Below are 21,125 nucleotides of genomic sequence, written 5' to 3' on the forward strand. Positions count from 1 at the left end.
GAAGTATAGTTTTTTCCCCCGAGTAGGCGGTATCGGTCGGAATAATTGCCGATGTTTTTAACACATTTTTCGTGGCTATGGGTTATTCTTGTGTCACGTCATGATGAGCCAAGATACACAATTTCACGGGATTACCTTGGATAAATTTCGCAAAAATTGAACAATTTTCTTGACTTTTTTTTAAAAATGGCTCAAGATGATTTGAAATGCTTAAAATAGTCAGCAGAGTCTCAACTGAAACGATTATTTTCCAAATAACGTAAGCGTCAATTCCTATTTTGGTGGTGGATGGGTTGTTTTTTCTTTGTCTTCTCTGGTATATCATGTCTGATTTTAAAACAGCCAACTAAAAGCACATAGAATTTTGGAATCCGAAGATTCTCAACAAAGCGAATGAAACTGTTTTTCTCGCATTCGTAATTTTTGTCCTTACATGATTTGGAAAATAATCGGTTCAATTGATTTGGAAATTTTGAAAAATTGTTGAAAAGTTCGATATTCATCAACCATTTTGACGAATTTTAAGCTTGAAAAGTTGCTCGTCGATCATCAATAGACATAAGGCCTCGACAGAAATCAAATTTCGGAGCCAATTCCCATCCAAGTTTTAAGTTCGGTAGTCAGCAGTCCTAAAATCGTTACTTCACATTATTTTCCAATGAAAACTTGGCAGAAATGTTCCGTCTGCCAAAACATGATGAATGGTGGCGTTTTATTTTGATCAAAGAAGAATGCTGCATGGTGACCGATAGTCCTCACGTGGTCAATTTTGATCAGAATCGGTTCGGAGTTTGATAGTCTATCGATGCCATAATAGCCGACCTCCGAACTAAACTTTTGCTTCAGCCGATTGGGTTGCTTAGTTTCGTCATCTCTCATGAAACAGCGTAGCTCCATTTCAATGTTGCCAAACTTCTCCGCGCAATTTGCACTGTAACCAAGAAAATTGTGGGAGTTTCTAGTTGAAAACATCGATTTTTCTTCTGATCTCATGTAAAAATCAGACAAATTCTCAATAAGAATTGCGCAGGCACGTTCTAGTAAAAAATTGAATTTTTGGAGTCAATTTTACAACCTTGGAACGAGTATGCGAAAATAGTTGCATCTATTCCATTGTAGTGTCTCTCTGTTACCTATGGTCGTTCCTACGTATATCAGTCATTCATCCCCTTCTTTTCCCTGTTGTCCTTTCCCTTTCCCTATTTTCCTGTATGACTACGTTTAGCATGGAGTAACGTTTCTTCGTTCGCGAAACGAAGGACTGTTAGTGAAAGGTTTCGAAAACACGTCTTTGCCGACGATCTTCTGCCTTTGCCGGTTGCGATCCTTTTCTCGGGCGACGACGGGAACCACCTGTCGCGCGTGGTCGTTCAATTTGCAGCCAATTTCGGGTGCCGTTGAGCCGTTTGTTAATTTATGGTCCCTCGGGCCGGCTGCCTCCCGATTGGTTTCCCGCTTGCATTTCATTACAGTTCCGGGAACCTCCGGGCTTCGCGCGAACCCGACCTCTATGCACCCGACACTCGCTCTCCGACGGCTATTTGTCTAAGATCTACGTTGCCCGACGCCAACGAATCCCATGTTTTTAAGTAGTTCCTCGGATCCGAGGGCCGTCTTAACAGTAGTCGCGGATCTTGAAAGTTGGTAACATTGTTTTTCCTCCATAAAATGGACCGCGTTTAACAGAAAGGAACCAAGCTACATCAGTTATTGCCAATTTTAACTGGGCAATTTAATTTTTTACGAGAAAACGTTTGTGCAGATTCCTTCGAAAATGTTAAAGAATTTGCTTCGTACTATGGAGAAAATTCACTGAAATTTGCACGAAAATCCGCACAACTGTAGTCATGTAAAAAATTAAATTAGCCGATTAAATTTGGCAATAGCTGATGTGGCTTGGTTCCTTTCTGTTTACCGCGGTCCAAATGTATGCAAAACAATCGATTCTTGGCAAGGAAGCTTGCCTCTAACTCTTTTAAATATCCTAAAAAAGAATCCAACAACAACTTTAAAAAATAGAATGTCGACACAGCGAAAGATACGAGAGACATGCAGGCCTTGTTTTTTTTTTAACTTTTTCCCTGAATTTGAGAAACACCTCATTGGCAAGAAGGAGCGTAGTATTGAGAGTTCACGCCTCGCGCCATCGCGCCTTCAATTTTGCAGATGCAACACGGACATCCATCAAGCACGAATAGTTGTATCTCCGCGCCGGAACGCGCAGCCTCTTCCGTGCTCTAATTCTATGGCGTGTTGGTTTCGTCGGTCTTATTTGTAGTGTCGCTTCAAGGCCTAGCGACGTAAGAAACATGGCTGAAATGAAAGACGCGATCTGGCCTCGTTTTATAATTTTTCTCTTGAATCCGAGCAACACCTCATTGATACCCATGGGAGGGAGCATTGAGAAGGTAACGCCTCGGGCCATTGCAACCTCAATTTTGCAAATGCGGAGGACATGGTTCACTTGTCTAAGAAACCACGACTTAACGAAAATCAAATAGCCCTAGTGGGAAAATTAATTTCGTTACTTACATAATTCAATGAAATTAAAACCAAAATGCAAAGACAAATTCGCAATAGGAGGTCCACGAGACAGAGGCATTTCCACAGTTAGTTTATGTTACACAGTTACAGAGAAGAATCTCATGCACAATCTCGACAACACCTCGTGTTAGGTTAAACGGTTGAGGCTTCAATTGATAAATTCTCGGATAATTTGGCAGTCATGTCAAGTACTCACCCCATTCCTTTCCATGCGAACGCTCATGAGGTATGTATTTCAGCATACCATTCAACAGGCCGAGCGGGGCGGTCTTGCTTCGTTCCGCCGGATCACGAATAGGATTGTTGGAGGGGTAGTTACACAAAGGGGGAGCCACCGACTGCACGGGTGAGCATATTAGTTATTAGTTGCTGCATTGGCTTCTGCTCTCATAATCAAAACATGACATTAAACCTCATTGTTTGAACAACCGATGACAAGCTAGGAGTCGAAAACGCCCCTTAATAATGATGACGAGGTCTTACGCGTATCTACACCACTGTCGACCTACTTTCTCCGCCACCTCGGAAGCCTGTTGCGCATGTAACACAACGATATCGAGAAACGTCCTATGAGAATTTCAAAGCTGCCAAGTTTCTTGTCATAAAACGCTCTGGGAGACCTGTTGATTTTTTTTCTTTAGAATCTTCACAGATTTTTTACTCGAAAATTTGTTTGGTGCATCTAGAAAATTGAGATAACAATGTTCATAAATTTTCTGAAAGACCTTTTAAAAGCCTGTTGCGCATGTAACATAACGCTATCAAGAAACGTTCTATATGAACATTCTAAAAATGCCACGTTTCTCTCATAAAATTCTCTGGGAGACCTGTGAGGTTTTTTCTTCGGAATTTTCAAAGATTTTTCACTCAAAAATTTGCTCAGTGCTTAGTTGCTTAGAAAATTGAGGGAACAATATTCATAAATTTTCTGTGAGACCTTTCAAAAGCCTGTTGCGTATGTAAAATTTGCTGGGACTTTATTGGGAAACATGCATTTTATCAGAAGAAACTTGGCAGCGTTGGAATGCTCATAAGACCTTTCTCCAAAGCATGACAGTTTTACATGCGCAACAGGCTTCTGAAACGTCTTTCAGAAAATGTATAAATATTGTTTTCTTAATTTTCTAGAAGCACTAAAGTGTAAAAAGTGTGTGGAAATTCTTTAGAAAAAAAATCAACAGGTCTACTAGAAACTCTTGAAACCTCGAGTTTCTCCAAATTGAATAGATGTAAAACAATCGAAATATATCAAACATATTACATTACAAGATAATGAGGCTATATATAGTGTAAACTAGACATAACAGCAGTTTCGCCGTTTGGTTGTTCCCCTTTTTTACACCTCGAACAGCGGGCGGTGAAGACTATCAAGCCAAGTTAGGTTTGGTTGGGTTACGCAACTAAACTAACTCCGCAGTGAGACTTAGGGTATCGAGCGAAAATGAAGGAGCTTCGCTGCGCTCTCGCAGACCAGTTTCACAACGCGCGAGACTTGCGACCTCATCCCGAGCTCCGGAGGTCCAAATCCCGGCTTCCACGGCCCCGGCTCTGAGCAGTGGACCCACACATTGCATCTTCGGGGACAAGCGCTTATTTCACTCGACAACTTTCGCTAATTAAAAGGGAGAAAACGCTGTCAAATTTCGCGGGGCACCGCTCGCCTCCTGAAGCCTGTGGGCTAATCAACTTCAGGCAACTTCATTACGCGGAGGTTTATCTCTCTGAGGGTGAGCCCGCGGTGCGTGACGTTGCCCGCAGCTTGAGAAGACGCCCCGCTATGCAAAAACCACGCAACTTCGATGTAATCCTTACGCAGAAGCGCGGTTCTTGCCGATAATCATGGTCCTCCGGAAATTCGGGGTTTCCGGCTGAGACGCGGCAAATCTGACGAGTATTAGAGCATGCGAAACCAAGGAGGAACTGCACTTCGTCAAGACTTAATTACCACTGCAGATATAGGCCGCGTTGCCGCTCTTCGTGTCTTGTCTTGCCGAGAATCTTAACACGACGGACCCCTGAACAGGGTAAGAACGAAGCAATGGATATGGTATGAATGGGTCAATAGAGCTAGTCCAATGGAGAATTTGCAGGTGTCTGAAATCTGGTGACTTTCGTTTCCAAGTGGAAATAACTGAGTGAACTGAACACGAGAATACCCTTGGTTTATAAATTGAGCAATTATTGGAGGAGATATGATAAAATTACCAAATCTGCGAAGTTACGTGTGTTTAAATGGGAAATGCCGCCAGATGACGTCACTAGGCGGTGGGTTTTCTCACTTTTAAATTTATTTTTATACTATTTCCCTATCAGGAAAACCTTCTGAAAAATACTGCAAAGTCAACTCTTTAAGCACTCTCGGGTGAAGCAATAAAAAATTGAATGCAAATTCTCCATTCCTACTTAGCATTCCTGGCTTGTGAGAAATCGTGTGAGAGTGTGTTATTAAATCGACAGTGAAACTATCAAACGACGTATCTCGTTTGCGGTGTTTAAAAATCTCCGCTGTCATTTTATTTTTTTGAAGGAAAACAAATCAATACCATTCCTTGAAGTTTTCACAGAGTTTTCTTCGCAAGGAGAAGAAAAATCACGGAGGTTTTAAAAATTGACGTTGAGAATTTTTCCATTTTAAAAATAAAGTGTGACAGGAAGTCTGCGACGTCGCAAACCGAAAAACGTGGTCTCATAGTTTTACCGTCGAAATTCTGCGGAGTGAAACAGCCGTAGCACACGAAGTGTTTTTATGAATAAGCAGGAAATCGTAGTTCTTAATTTTGCAAAATGTAGTCCAAACGCATAGTACTGCCGATATAAAGCATCGCATTTATGCGGTTAACGAGACCGATTTTTTTTTTTTTTTTTTTTTTTTTTTTTTATTTGGGCTAGCTTAAGTTTTCTCTTCCAACACGGGCCCAACAGACAAAATTGAAGAGAAATGAAGGAAATAGATGAAGGAGACAGAGAGGGAGCGTCCAAAATGACAAGTTCTGAGATCATTTAAAAAAGTTTACTCTGGTCGGATTTCGAATCAGGGACCTCTGGGTCAATAGCCGATATCTCCAGCCTCCGAACCAAACGAACTCGTCCATATGACCGAACTATTATCCAAAAGTAGGCGTTTTTGACCCTTTGCAAATGTCGTGACCCACAAAGAGTTGTTCGGTAGTCGGTTATTATACTGTTATTCTGTTCGAAAACAATGCGTGCTTTGAGATCACGTTTTAAAATGTAGGTCAGCATACTCCTTTCATCCCCACATTTCTGAGATGCAGAGGTCATTGTCGGACCTTTACGCGCATTGGAGAAAAAGCAAAAAATAAAAAATTGACGCACGTGCTCACCGAACACGATCTCACTCCAAAATAAAGAAACAAGAGAAGACTAAGAAGTTTCAGCATCAGTCAGGATTCAGGAGCTCGCTACGTCATTGCCAAGTTTCCGCACGAATGATTTGAAGTTTCTGGTTATAAAACTTCCAGATTCAACTCGCCTTGATTTTCAGAGAACCGTGAATAAAAATTGTCCATTCAATAATTATCGGACGAGAATTTTAGTCGAGTCAACCGGGAACCTCTTTAAAAAGACAGGATGTCTTTTTGAAATAACAGATATACCGTTTCAAACAAGGAGATTCTCTGCCGATTTAAGGAAACTTCTCATCAGAGAATGATTGATTAGAATTTCTGTTGATTTAACAGGAACTCTTACTCCGTTTACACAAGGAAGGCGTACACAATTGAGGCGTAGGCATGAACAAATTATTGGCATTTATTCATACACTACTTAATGAAACTTCATACAAAGTGTGAATTAAAGCACTACGCAACGTGTTTTCTTTCCAAATTCGCGAAAAGAAATCGCAGAGGAGGAAGTATGGAAATCAACATCTGTACAAGATGGAAATGATTTCAATTAACATATGTTTACATGGCAAAAATGATCTACAAATGACGCCATTTGTAGAATTTTTTTCCATTTTCGGTCTCTTTCCGGGTCTCTAACTATGCCCTAAGCCTGGGTCTATAGGTCGATTTTGGCGAAAAACGCGAATGTCGCGGTTTGCGGTTCAACACCAAAAATTCTAATTTTTCACCAAAATTGGCCTTCAGACTCATGTTTAGGCCAGTATTAGACCCATTAAAAAACCGAAAATGACCGAATCGTGATGCATTACGTAAATTATACAGACCTCAAAAAAGCAAAAATCGTAGAGTTTAGTAAATTCAGGGTAGGTCCAAAACGGCCGTCCCTAAATTACCTAATGCCTTTTTTTGGCACTTTAACCCCCCCCCCCCCCTTGTGACGCTTTTGTGACGTAGATCCCTATCCTTCACCACGGAAAACCAAAATGGCGTAACGCTCTCCTGGACTCCCCCCCCCCTTTGAGCGTTATATATAATTTGAGGACGGCCCTTAATCGATACTACCCCCCCCCCCTTTTAAGCCGAAGTAGGGCTTTGAAAAAATCGAAGCGGCACACACGTGGGCGTGGGTTCGATCTGGCATCAGTCGGTTGCGGCGCGTGTCGTCGTCCGATCACCCTTGGAGCAGGCCGCCTGTATCGCACAGTGGATCGAGTCAATGGTAGAGGGCGGACATGATTTAAAAACTTTAAAAGCATATATCATCATTCATATGAAATTTTGATGTTTTAAAAGTAGTTTCATGGGTTTTTTCGTAGAATTTTCTGTAAGAATCACCCCTAAAAATTAAAACTGCGACGAGATACCCGTAAAATTTACAATTTTCGTGAAAAATTTCGCGTCCGACTTATTTCAAAGACTCGTGCCACTGTGCGCGGCGAACTTGCTAGGCAGGCTGCATTTGGCTCGGAGGATCCGAAGAAAGTTTACAACCTGTTTGCAGCGTTGATTGAAACGAATCAAAGGCGGCATTATTACGATCCCTCCCCGTCGCCCGACCCTTCGGCACCCCTCCCGATCATTCGAAATGAGGGCTCTTCCTCCGAGAGGCATCAGATATCCGCGTCACGTAAGTAGGAGAGCAATCGTTACGGCTTGTTTGTTGTTTACACGCGTAGCTTCCTCGCCGGGCGTTGCCGTCCGTGCGGTCGTCGTCGGAACCATTTTCTTCTTCTCACTTTCTACCCCTTCAGCTTGGATCTTGAGACAATATATGGCCATCCTCCGGCCAGAGTATCACAAGCTCCATGCGACGTTTTGAAATTGAAATTGAAATGGTTTTTATTCATACAGGAGCCTTTTTAAGGCTACGTACAAGTCATGTATTTACATTGTGAGAAATAGAATATTTACAGTGTGCATAACTTGGAGTAAAGTGTATTAATAAAGTATAATCATGTGGCAAAAGAGGTTTATTTTTGAGGTTTAAGAATTTCCGCCGCCAATTTATTTTTTTACCGAGAAATTGTTGGTTGAATCTGTTTGAAAATTTCACTGAACTTTATCGGCAGCACAAAGAAAATTCAGCGAAAAACAGCTTCGTTGAAGAATTTCTCTGTAAGAAAATGAAATGGCGGCGAAAATTTCTAAATGTGTGCTTGTGATACTTTGGCCAAAAGATGGCGATATCGAGAGCCAAAGTGCGAAACCACGTATCTCCTTTGCGGTGTTTCAAAATGTCTTCTCTTATTTTATTTTTTCGAGGAGGAACGGCCCAACTTAAATGCTTAATTTATACAGAATATTCTGGTAAAATAGAAGAATATCAGGGAAGTTTTCAAGAAATTACATTAAGAAGTATTCCGCACAAAGTATAAAGTATGACAGAAAGCCTTTTTGATTTTTCGGCTATTTGTAGGTTCTATCTGTCTCACTTGTCCACTGAATGTAGATTTCCGAATAATGACCCAGTTGTTACGCAAAATACACGTTAAAAGTTTGGTCGCGGTGTGGTCAAGACCAGAGCCCTAGATAAACCTTAAATATCACGGGAGTAATATTTGAATGATTCAAAATAAAAAAGAGGAAAAAGCGACATTTCCTTGATCAATCGCACAAATCACAAGTTATAGCGACAAAATTTCTTGTTCCCGGTTTTATTGGCAAGCCATTAAAAGTTGACGGAAGTTTGATGTTAAACGATCCTGGATTTGCGGTTTAATATCTAGTGCAATGAAAAATTGGATGAGGAAAGTTTAGGGTGTTTTGAGGAAGGATGGATTAATGCTTTAACTCAGCTCGTTATGGAACATTGTCCGTGTAATAATTGTGAGTACCGAGTTTCAGCTAGGTTGTAGGTTTTCTTTAATATTAATAGTGACATTGATGCGGACAGGAAATCACTGTGACATGTCGAGTACATCCGTTTCTTTGGCATAGGCATTCAGTTTTGATGCTGTACGGGAAAAATTACCAACACCCAAGAGCAATTGAGTGATCAAACTTAAAGGAGGATTCTAACTGATTCATCATCATCATTGGTAAAATATAGAACAACTTAAGCTGGGTAAAGACTACAATAGAAAAATTTAAAATTACCTAAAAGCTGGAACCATTGAGATACTACAAACCCATTTTCGACTAGATGAAAAAGTATAAAAATAGAAAACTATGAAAATGTTAACTGTCGACCAATTTTGTTGTGAGACCGAAATGTATTTTACAACGTACAGACCCGACCGAGTGTAGCAAATACTAAAAATTGAATCCATACGTAAAATTGTCAGAATGGCATTTATTTATTTTATTTTATTTTATTTTTTTTTTAAGACAGCCCTCTTGCTTGGATTGAAGGGTAAAAGTAGTCGCCACATTCTCACATGAAATTCCTGACGAAATGTGTTCCTTTTAGCATCTCTGCATTATGCTTTGATGCGTTTTAACCGCACAACTGCGACGGAAACCTCCCCGCACGCGAGTGATTTTATCGTAAGCACGGTAAAGCCACGAGCAGCAACTATTCGAACGCAGCGGTCGTGAGGTTGCCTTCGCATCGAATTGAAGGCAATTTTTACGAGCGGCCCAGAAAGACATCAGGTCTTGGCGCCTGCTACATGAAGCCTTTTTCCGTGCCGCGCTTGAATCCTGTTTTATGACGTTCTGGAATGGACTTAGTTGTTTTAAGGGACGTTGATAAGGGTTTTGTATGAAATTCATGAAGTCTAAGAAGAAAAAAATCGATCTTAGATAGTTTTTGTTCGGTCCATAACTCTAAGTCCAAATTCTGTGTTGAGTGTTTAATGTGTTAGTATATTGAGAATTTGTAATTGTACGTTTCATAATTAAATTTCTGACCGTTCAACCACGAGCTTTCGATTGTGCGGAACACATGGCAACATTTGACCAGCTTGTAAAAACACGATGAGGTTTTGTATCTGCTAACATTGGAGACATCAAATTGTGGAATACATACTCTCAATGACGGAGCTATTGCGGTCAAACCTAAGTTTTCCAATTAAACTTAGGTTTTATTGAAAAATAAGGATTGACCGTGACAAGACTCCAAAATCAGTCTACTCCAATCCACTGGAATTTTTCATAGATTACCGAACCCAAACACATTTCAATGAAATAATGCTTTTATTGTAAGTATATTTATAAAGAAACTATTTTGACAACACTGGCAAACTTTGGATAATACCGATTTTTTGTTGCGAACAAAACAAACCGAGAGCTGTCATTCTCTAGTGCCTCGATCAAGTTTAAAAAACATCATTTACTCCGACGCGGACACTTCTTTTACTTATCTCTCTGAGATGACTCATTCCCTTTAATTTCGATCCTTCGTTAAATCACAGTTGTTCTACAGTTGTTGAATTTGCTGTCTCTAATCTTTACCTACAGCGTTTTAAGATTCCCGAGACTGCTAAGTTTTTGACGTTGAAAAGTTTGTCCTCCAAGCAAACATGGGTGTAATAATTCGTCACCTTTCAGCCAAAGTATCGTAAGCGCCATGCGACGTTCCGAAATTTCCGCCATTTTATTTTTTCATAGAAAAATTGTTGGTTGAATCTATTTAAAAAATTGACTGAATTTTCACGGCAGCACGAAGAAAATTCAGTGAAATTTTAAACAGATTCAACCAACAATGTCTCTGTAAAAAACTAGAATGGCGGTGGAAATTTTGAAACGTCGCAAGGCGCTTGTGCTGGAAAGTGACGAATTCAATAATTAATGTTATTAGTACCAGTGGTTGGATGCCTGAATGTGAAAAAGTCGGGTACTTCAACTGCAACATTTATTTTCGACAAAGAAAACTGACGAAAATGTTTACTTTTGAGTTCGTGTGATTTTTCTGAAATGAGTGAAGAAAATTCTCCAAAAAAATTCAGTAGGAACTGACAAATGAACAATGAGCGGAGACTTACAATGTTACGATCTGGGGTACGTATTTTTCGACTTTAGCCATCACTTTGAAAGTTAGGGCCGCCTCTCCGTGCCGAATTTACGTACTGATTTAGGTTACTTGGGCAAACTGCAGTATTCGTTTTTTAGGGTCATATAAAAAGAAACTTCAATAGAAAAATGAAAGCTTAAACTCTAGTTGAGAATATGAGCCAGATTGCGCGTATCGTCAACGTTAAACTTTTTGAAATTTTTAAAAGTAAGTGTCGATTGAATACAGCAAATTAAAAAAAACAAAACGATTTGCGATAATAAATTGGGACAAATGTTTTCGTAGTTATTTTAAAGTGCCACCTTCTGTGCAAATACCTGACAGACTTCAGCGCGATGTGATGCTCAGAGATTTTAGAAGAAATGTCCTAAAATCTCGAAAAAACAATTCTTAATCGACTGACTATGTACTGAAGATCCACATTAAGACAACGAGTATTTTCCTCACTGCGATGGAAAACAGTCAAAGAAACGGTTTTGTCAGTCGAGGGAAATGAGACTCCTCAAAATGAAAGAACGGAAAACTTTCATAGAAACAAATATCAGGAGAGCGTTTCTCTTTGTTGAAATGACGAAGCATCTATCGAGTATTTCCAATGTAAATGACCAGCATTTGGAGAGAGCTCTTCCATACAATGAGCAAGCTCAACAAGGAAAACTGGACTGGCCATATCGAAAATTGGAAAAATCTAAGCCTCAAAGTCTTCGCTTCGCAGTATTATGAACGTCTGAAATCGTGGCATAGGAGAAAAATATCTGTATTTTCAAAATTACGAGTAAGTCCTCATTTTCAAGGCGTTGTGAGAGAAGTCTGATTCATCGCATACCTTCATATCTAGACATATAATATTTATGACGAAAAAACACCAAAAATGATGCCCGAGGATAAAACCAAAAGAACGTAAAGTTTGAATGGAAGACAAATATGGATGGCCAAAGTACGAAACCGCGTATCTTTTTCATCGCATACCTTCGTATCTAAACATACAATATTTTGGACAAAAAACACTAAAAATGATGCCCGAAAATAAAATCAAAAGAACCAAAAGTTAGAATGGGAGACAAACATCGATGGCCAAAGCACGAAACCGCGTATCTTCGTTTGCGACTTTGCAGATACTTTATTTTTCCTTAAGTCAGAAAGTCAACGTAATTTCTTGAAAACTATTCTGATTATTCTTCTCAATTAGCAGAATATCCAGTACAAATTTCAAACTTTAAAGGCTTGTTTCTCTTCGGAAAAAAAAATTAAGAACGGAAATTTTGAAACACCGCAATGGAGATACGTGGTTTCGCACTTCGGCCACCGATATTTTTAGAATCGAACACCAGATCGCTTACAAAATCATGCACCACAATATATGAATTACATTTTGCAATAAGGAACCAGTATTTCTGGCCCACTTTAGAAACAACATACATGTCATTGGTTTCCATATGCAGATAAGTGATTTAATGGGAGAGCCAGAGATAGTGGTTCCTCGCTGCAAAATGTGATTCATATGTATCAAAATTTACACAAACAAAAAGCAACTGCTAAACGAACAAATAGGGATTTATATGTTGTTAGCATTGGTATTTCACACTTCTCGCACTTGGTAAACCAAAGTCTACTCTAGTCAAATCGAGCAACGAGTCATTTTCGATATGTTTTACGATAGAGGAAAATTTTCATGTTCAGTTACGTTTTGACGAGATATTTTTTTGTCATGTTAATACTAGAGGAAAAGGGCAATGGGTTGAAACCAAAATCCATTCATAGCCGTAACGCGGCTGAAAATTCCGTAAATACAATCTAACGCTGCCAAGTTTCTTCTGATAAAACACGAATTCACTGAAAAAAAAAAGTCGCTTGGGCCTAAAGTCCAGACTCTTAAAAACATTGACAAGAAAATATACTCTCGATTCAATCGGACTTTTTGCTTGAATCAAAAGGAAATCCGCTTAAATCAAGAGGCTCGGCTCTTCGATTCAAGGAACAATCGGATTGGTTGATGAGTATTTTTTGGATTGCATTTTGCAAAAAGGAACCACTAGCATTGCAATGTTGCTAAGATTGTGCAACTTCTTTTGTCTTGGAGGAAAAACCCGATTATCCATTAATAGTTTCTATTTTACTCGCTGAAAACTGTGAATTTAAGACAAAAATTACCATCTAAATTTCTTAGTTTTTCACGTTTTCCGCAATTTTATTGCAAAGGATGAAGTTGCACAATCTTAGCATCATTGCAATGCTAGTGGTTCCTTTTTGCAAAATGCAATCCTTTTCTTGTCAATGTTATTAAGAGTCTGGACTCTAGATCCAAGCGACTTTTTTCCAGTGTTCTCTGGTAAACTAAGCATAATTTTCTATACAATGGGTAGAGATTGTTACCCGAAAAACGTTTTAGAGTATTTGTGGATTTGAAAGAAAAATATGTATCAATCACCTCTAAAATTTATACTTTATTAGTATATTTCGTGAGGAAACTCCTCGTACGGCGTTTTTCCTTAGCAAGACAGCGTTTTCCGCCAAACGTGACAACGCTAACCGCAAAAAACTCAGTAAGGAGGATGATTTATCCGACTTATAAATCCTAATGAGGGAAATAAAGATGACTGCGGGGCAGCAAAAAAACGAAGAATTCAGACAAGAAAAAAAAGAAGGAAAAAAAATTAAAAATAAAAAGCCTCCAAGACTGCGGGGTCATTAAAGTCCAATTAACATCGGCTGGGCTCCGAAGAGGCAGGTTTTTAATAGGCAGTTTAACGCCTTAACGAGTCGGGAGCAACCGCTTCATTACGCCCCCGGTGAGAGGGAGGGGGGATAAAAGGGGAGGGGGATGAATTCGAATGAAACCCTCATGAATCCAAGAGGTGAGAAGTGATGAGGAGGGAGAACTCGTTCCCATTCACCCCGGAACTTCTGCATATTTCAGGAGCTCTTTCTACGAATTCTTCAGCCCTCCGCGGTCCGAGAAGCAACCTCGATAACGGCTCAAATCTGAGGCAATGTCGAGAAATACAGGGTGTTTAAGGGTTAGACAAGGTGGTAAAATTGTGCTGGATCCGCACTTTTTTTTGCGGGGAGAACGAGACCAAAAAGTTCAAAAGTTTCAATTAGAGCTCAGACATTGTATACTCTAATTGAAATTTTTGGCCTTGTTTTCCTGCAAAAATAGTGTGAACCCAGCAGTAAACTACCTTGTTGAAAATCGGGCAGCACGTTTTTTAGTGTTTTTTCTGGCCTGAGTATTGAAGCACCCTAGATTTTGTTGATCTAGATGGATCACAAGACGAGCTACGAATTCAAGCAATATGGCTGATAATAACTCATTAAAATTTCACGTAGAACACGATTTGTACAACGAAAATCACTGAAAGTAACTTAGCTTAACCAAGATATCTACGATTTTCAGTGCATAAATTCAAACTCCTGGCTTATAAAATTCTTCTAACCCTCTCTAATGGTCCATTCGTACCTAATTAATATAGAGTGATAAAGAATTCTGGTGTTAGGGCGGTAATTGTGTTTTGTAGGGGAACATCCACAAACTTTATTGATATAATACCGTCATTATATGGTCAAGACAATCCTAACCTCATTTGGACATATCTATGCTAACAGGAACTATGTTACACGCAAACCCTATGCGCACATAGTTCCATTTAGCATAAATACGTCCATTTAAGACCATGGGTGAGTGTTTGAAGAAGAATTTCTGGGCGTTCAAAGGGAGAATCCAGATTTTCTTCAAGAATAAATCTAGTCCCCCTAAAATTTTCCGGTGAGTTCTCGTTTTTTTAATTTGTTTTTTTTTAAACTCCGCTGAAAAATAAACACACATTATGAGTAGTAGTCTTGTTTTGGCCAATTACCGTTGCAAAAAATAAGAAAAAAGGACGATTAACCCAATAATCTGGAGAACAGAAGTTCGACTGGAGTCTTATCTTGACTCGTAGATCACGTTACTGAGAACTAATAATTTAACTGTGGGACACCCTGTACGCAACATTGCAGGGCGAACGCTGAAGTGTCAGTACCCAGGAATCCTTCTCAATTACTCCGAGTGGGTAAATCAGAAAAATAGATTCAATGAACACCCTCTTCGGCTACCATCATCTGCGTTACTTCAAAAACATGAAAAAATGCTCAGGGCACTGGCAGCTGGGAGAGGTAAGAGAGAAAAAAAGGAATAGGCAGGATGAAAGCTCTTACAAGGCCTCCAGCGAGAAAAAATTTAAAAAAAGCATGGTTAAAAGTGAAAAGAAGTTAATATTCACTTTATTGAATCAGCTAAAACGGGACAAGGCGCGGATTAAACAGTTAGTGAAGTAGTAAAATGGACAAAAGGTCAGTCTCGCTCGGTAGCAGAACGGGTTATCTTCCGAGAATGTTGCCAAACTAGAAGAAAAACGCACCTAATTATTGCTGAAAATGCCGGGGATACGTTCGTTTATCGTTGAAGTGGCAACGGTGCGTTTAAGCAATGAGCGAAGGGACGTGGTGGGTCTTGTGAGGATTAAGTGAGTGGACAAAAAGAAACAAACCTTAAGCCGTGCTCGTTGTTGCCTGATAACTTAAAAATTCCTTCACACCTTAAACGAGGAAAAAACTTTGGTTTGAATGAAACGCTTAAGTTCTTAGTCTCGTTAACTGAAGCAAAAGGTATCCTGCAGAATTGAAGGCGCGTCAAAATGAAAATCGTGTTATAATGAGGGAGCCAGTGCGCAGGAATGGATTATTTTTTCGTCTGTATTTTCCTTTAAAGTGCTCTCCAGCTGTTCTCCTAACCTAATTTGGACTAGATTTTGCAATTCGAAACCACAATTTCTGGCTCAGTTTAAAAACAACGTGTGTATTATTAGTTTCCATGCGCACATAAACGTTTTTACCGATGAGGAAGGAATTGTAGTTCTAATTTTTAAAATGAAGCTCATTCAAGGAACGACCATGAATACAGTCATTAGTTCGACTATTACCTGTGTCACACTATCAAAGCTAGCCATCAAAATATCAAGGTCAGGTGTTGTGATTGGCTTATTCGCGATGACTCGGACCAATCACAGCACAGCATCATGTGCCCTTGACATTTTGATGGAGTATTTTGATTGTGTGACACAGGCTTGGGCGGACAGCGCTGATGTTCTTTCAGATTCTAAGTTTCAGGATGATATTCCGAAACTTTTTCAGAGCGTTCCCTGACTTTCCGCTGATTTCCTTAAACTGGGAAAATTCCCCGATGTGTCCGGTTTCCTTGACCTATAGACACTCTGCTGAAGTGTTTTATTGCAAATTGAAGTACAATTTCGAACTTGGCAACGAAGGAAAGGACAAATGCTAATACTGCAAATATTCTCGGACGGCGAGGGTTAACGAAGATTATCGCTCCCAACGCACGGGATCACCGCATTCTTTGTTCTGCGAGTAAAAAGCTCGGCCCTTTTTTCGCGCGATAAGGCCAAGACCGACCCTCTCCGTCTCATGATCACGTGTATTTTTGCCACCCTCGGGGAGTGGATAACTTGCGCAACTCCCTCGGGGCCAAAGTTTTGCAGATTTTGTCGTGAATTTACGGCGTGCCGTGCGTGCCACACTCTCCATCGTAGGCCACCGTCGAGCAGATAAAAAAATATATATAGAATTGAAAAACTTGGGAAAGGTACGTATGTCCCTGCCTCTTGTCCCTGGAGAGCATGCCAACAATTGAATGAGGCTTTTTACAATATTTTTTTGCCTGCCCTTAGGGTAAACGAGGAAACGTTTTCTCGAAAAAGAGATATAAAAATGTGCCTTCGATGCCTTCAGTTGACGAAATTTGAAAAAAATTGGAATTCTCGCTCGAATTGTGACAAAATTGTAAAAATAAATTTCATTGGTGGCTTGAAGATTGACTAACTGCACAATCGCGATCTTGTGGGCACACACTATTCTAAGATTCGACGCGCACGGGATTGCATACGTTCCAGGCTTTATTAAAACACTCGTGTGGTATGAAGAAAAAAATTCCGGACCCTCATGTGGAATCTCCGCACTATACAGTACTTCCGAGCCACCCTTAAGAAATCAGTGCTATTTCCGGACTTTCTGGAAATTCCGGACTTGTAGACACCCTGTATTTGGATGACACCAGCCATCAGCACAATATAGAAAACAATATGTGCGTTTTTGGCGAAAATAAAAATGAAAAATTTACACTATTACGAACGTGAATTCTTCGTCTCAAATCCGTCCGGATCGAATTATCCTGCCTTCTAGACAAGGTAAGTATGCAACATGTATACTCGTGCGAAAGTTTATTCTATTCAAAAGTGGTCCATGCAACCCGTTTGTCGATATCTTACACAGAGTTATGAAGCAATGTATGTAACTGGTTTTTTTTTACTATATTTCCCCTCCCCCACTTTCTGCAAAAAATTTTGGAGGCTAAAAAGACTAAAATTTGGAAAAAGATACTCCATAGTACTCTTTTATTTACGAAAAATCAAGAAGATCCAAATGGGGGGGGGGGGGGTAGGAATGGCCCGAATGAAATGGACCGATTTTGTCGTTTTTTGTATCAACCTCTTAACCCTTGCGGACTCTGCCTCTTTCAATCAACAAACTCAAGTCCCTTCTCGCTCCATGTCATCCAGTTATTCATCAAAAAGTGACGTCATTACTGAGAATGTAAAGAAGAATAATAAAGGGGACTTACGCAGATTCCTCGACGACCGTGGCTAGGATGAACTCTGCAGACTTGTCATTATGGATCACGTGACAATCGTCAGAGCCGGGAGACCGCTCTTCTTCTTCTTCCTCCTCCTCCTGAAACAACCCACGCCAAATCATCAGTATGGTGTTAGGGAAAAACAGCATATAAGCCTTCAGATGTTGACATATTGACGTATTTCTGTCGAACGGAACTATGTGCATTAAGATATGAGCCCTGAGACTCATAAGAATATATGTGTAACGGGGCTCACGTCATAATGCACTTAGTTCCGTTTGTAGAAATACGTCCATATTTACTTCAATGAAATACGAATTTCGATGTGAACAAGGCATTATGCAAGAAACAACACTGAAAAATACTGATGCTCATTCTGCTGTGTTAAGGAAAAACGCCTGATGAGCCTTTAGACATTGCCAAAACTCCTTGGAGAAATCATGTATTTTTGGGGAAATGCTGTAAATATTCTTCTTCAAATTTAACAGAAAATTTTGTTCATATTTAAATTTGAAGTGTCTGAAAATTTCCATGGAAAATATTCATAACTTCCCTCAAAAATAAATATTTTCTGAGAGGAAATTTGGCAACATTCAAATGCACGTACAGCGTTTTTCCTTAACATGGTAGCATTATAGCTCAAAGTGTTTTAATCTAATTGAAATTTTTGAAATTTCTGACCTCGCTTTCTCCGCAAAATAATGTGAACCTAACACTATTTTACCACCTTCTTATGACGAGGTGACCATTCTATTGCTTACATTTAGCAACAATCAGAACTATTGAATAACTATTCAACTTCATAATAATAATATTCATAATAATACTGTGGATATGACTTTATTCAGACGGGCTTATAGCGTTACAATGCGTATGTATATAGAACTCTGTTACCACGGAGGCATATCTGCTTGAAGCTTAATTAGCTTTAACACATGTCATTGTCTACTGATTTTTTAGAGAAGTTTGTTCGCAACGGATTCGAGCATGTCTGATTATTTTTGAAACAACATTCATTGTTTTCCTCAAAAATAAATGTTTATCGAGGAAACATTGGCAATGTCCGAAAGTTTATACGGCATTTCATCCGATGAATGCTAAGAGACACTCGGAGGAATATCAATTGAAACAACCCACGTTCGATCATCAGTGCCGTGCTAAGGAAAACGTCGTATAACTCTCCAAGCGTTGTCAAATTTAATTTCATAAAACACAAATTTCTAGGGGAAGATGACATTTTTTTCTTCAATTTTTTACAGGATTTTTTTCGCAACTGAATATAGAATTACTTTTAATTTAAAGATAATACATTCATAACTTTCTTTAAAAGTACATATATTTTCTGAGGGAATTTGGAAACGCCCGAAATTTCATATGGTGTTTCGTCCGATGAATGGTAAACGACACTCGGAAAAGTATCAATTGAAACGTCACCTGTCGCCCCCTCTGGCCCGGGGGCGGGCACGGGGGCCGTTAAAAAAATTGAAAGGAGCCGACCGAAAATAAATGCGGTTCCGCGAGGCGGCAGGTCGCATCAATTGAAATTACGCAATGCTCCCGGCTTCGCCAACATTCGCCGATCAATCATTTAGAGAGACAACTCGACAGCGTTGACGTTTGACGGGGGAAAAGGCGCCAATTCCGAACAGAGGACTTCGATTTTGTGGAGTACCTGTATTCTGTGTTAGGGAAGAACGTCGTGTGAGCTTTCAGACGTTGCCATTTCTCCGTCAATAAAAACTGGATTGATGGGGAAAATCTTGTATCACAATCATCTGTTTTGTATACTTTTCTTCAAATTTTTCAGACGATTTTGGTTACGATGGAGAATTTTCAGGTGTCTGAATTATTGTGAATTTCAAGTTTAAAATTAAAACTCCCAAGAGAAATGAGCACAAGGAAACCCTTGGTTTTTAAATTTACCAATCATTATTAGAGAAAATATGGCAAAAGGCCTAATCTGTTAAAATACATGTGTCTCAATGGGAAATGCAGTCAGATGATGTCACAAGTCGGCGCATTTTCTTATTTTTAAACCTACTTTCTTACAATTTTCCATTGCCGAGAAGTATGAAAAATACTGCAAACTAACCTCAATAAGCACTCTTAGATGAAACGATAACATTATTTGGAGCAAATTCTTTATTCAATCTGAAGTATCTAAAATTTTCAAAGAAAAACATCCATAACCTTCCTTAAAATTTTACGGAGAGCCTTAGAAAATTACTGAAATTTACTCCCAACCAAGATATTGACGTTGGCATTGGTCACGAAAACTTTAATTTCCCACTCTAAAGAAAATAAGAGTCTTCTTCAATCAGTTATAGCACAAAAACGGTTCCAACTCCAGTTAATCATGTTTCTGTGCTTATATATGAAAAATAATTCGACTGTATTTTGCAATAAAGAAATACCATTTCCGGCCCATCCATATGGGCACCTAACTGCAAAGGGAAACTATTGGCATATATGGACCACATTTTGCAAGGAGGTACTACCATTTTTGGCCCATTACCAACAACGTATGTATCAATAGTTGCTTCTGTGAGTGATTCAAAATTAGCAGTTCATAATTGCAAAATGTAGCCCACATAATTTTTCTAAAATCAGCCCAAAATATTGGTTCCTTTTGGCAAAATGATGTCTAATTGAAAATTATATGACGATTTTTCTTTTCTAGTTTTCCGGAAAATTCTTGGTCCTAAAATAAGCAGATATTTTGCCATAACTAGAAAGCAGGCGCGAAAGGAACCGCTAATTTGAGAGCCCCCTTTTCATTGACGAAACTCATCCTTTTATAGCGCGTTCTTTTCATAGGAGGTGTTAAATTGATGATAGGTATCGAGACGGGACGTTCTTCAGAGAATTTCAGCCTTTTTAAAACACATACAAATGTACAAATTCCCTAGCACATAACTCAGTCAGCGGGATGGCAGACTTTTCGTTATAACTAATTTTTTTCTGCGAAAAATAACCTCGAGTTTATTATTTTATTCAAAACTGCCGTAGGTCCTCTCTCAGATTTTCCATTTGTGAAATCAATCTTAATGAAAAGAAACCAACTGCAGCTGACCGATTATTGAAATTGATATAGACAAATTCATGAATAAAGCTATAGATAAGAGAGACGACGGGAAAATGGAGTGATCCTAGTGGTTGAAACGGCTGAGCTCCGACTTTCAATGATCAGCCCACTGCGTTTTCCTATACATCTGACGAGCGTAGCGTACCCCTTGTCGGCCAGAAAACGTTATTTCTTTTTTTTTAAACTTTCTCCATATTTTGCATATACTAATCATTTGAACATGTTTTAATGCCCCTTCTCTATTTGGACGTTTTTCTGCCAAACGAAACTATGTGCATGATGACGTGAGCCCTGTTATTCATATATTCCAGTGGGTCTCAGGGCTCATGTCTCAATGCACATAGTTCCGTTTAGCAGAAACACGTTCATTTACAGCCTATTGAGCTTAAATTTGGCTGTAAAGGATTTGGCACGAAGATGGAGACCGATAAAAGGCGGAGCATGATCTGGGCCATTTTTACGTTTTCACTCGACGGAATGCCATAG

At 39.4% G+C, this 21,125-nt stretch overlaps 1 protein-coding gene across 1 annotated transcript in view; it reads right to left on the minus strand.

Annotated features, from left to right (window-relative positions):
* Positions 1-21,125, minus strand: part of Dop2R (dopamine D2-like receptor) — a 521,385-nt gene that overhangs the window by 36,946 nt on the left and 463,314 nt on the right. The window contains exon 5 of the mRNA XM_019061710.2: positions 17,543-17,652. Coding sequence (XP_018917255.1) covers positions 17,543-17,652 — 110 coding nt within the window. The remainder of the gene's footprint in view (positions 1-17,542; positions 17,653-21,125) is intronic.

This window comes from Bemisia tabaci, chromosome 2 (genome assembly GCF_918797505.1).
Source record: "Bemisia tabaci chromosome 2, PGI_BMITA_v3".
Lineage (NCBI taxonomy): Eukaryota > Metazoa > Arthropoda > Insecta > Hemiptera > Aleyrodidae > Bemisia > Bemisia tabaci.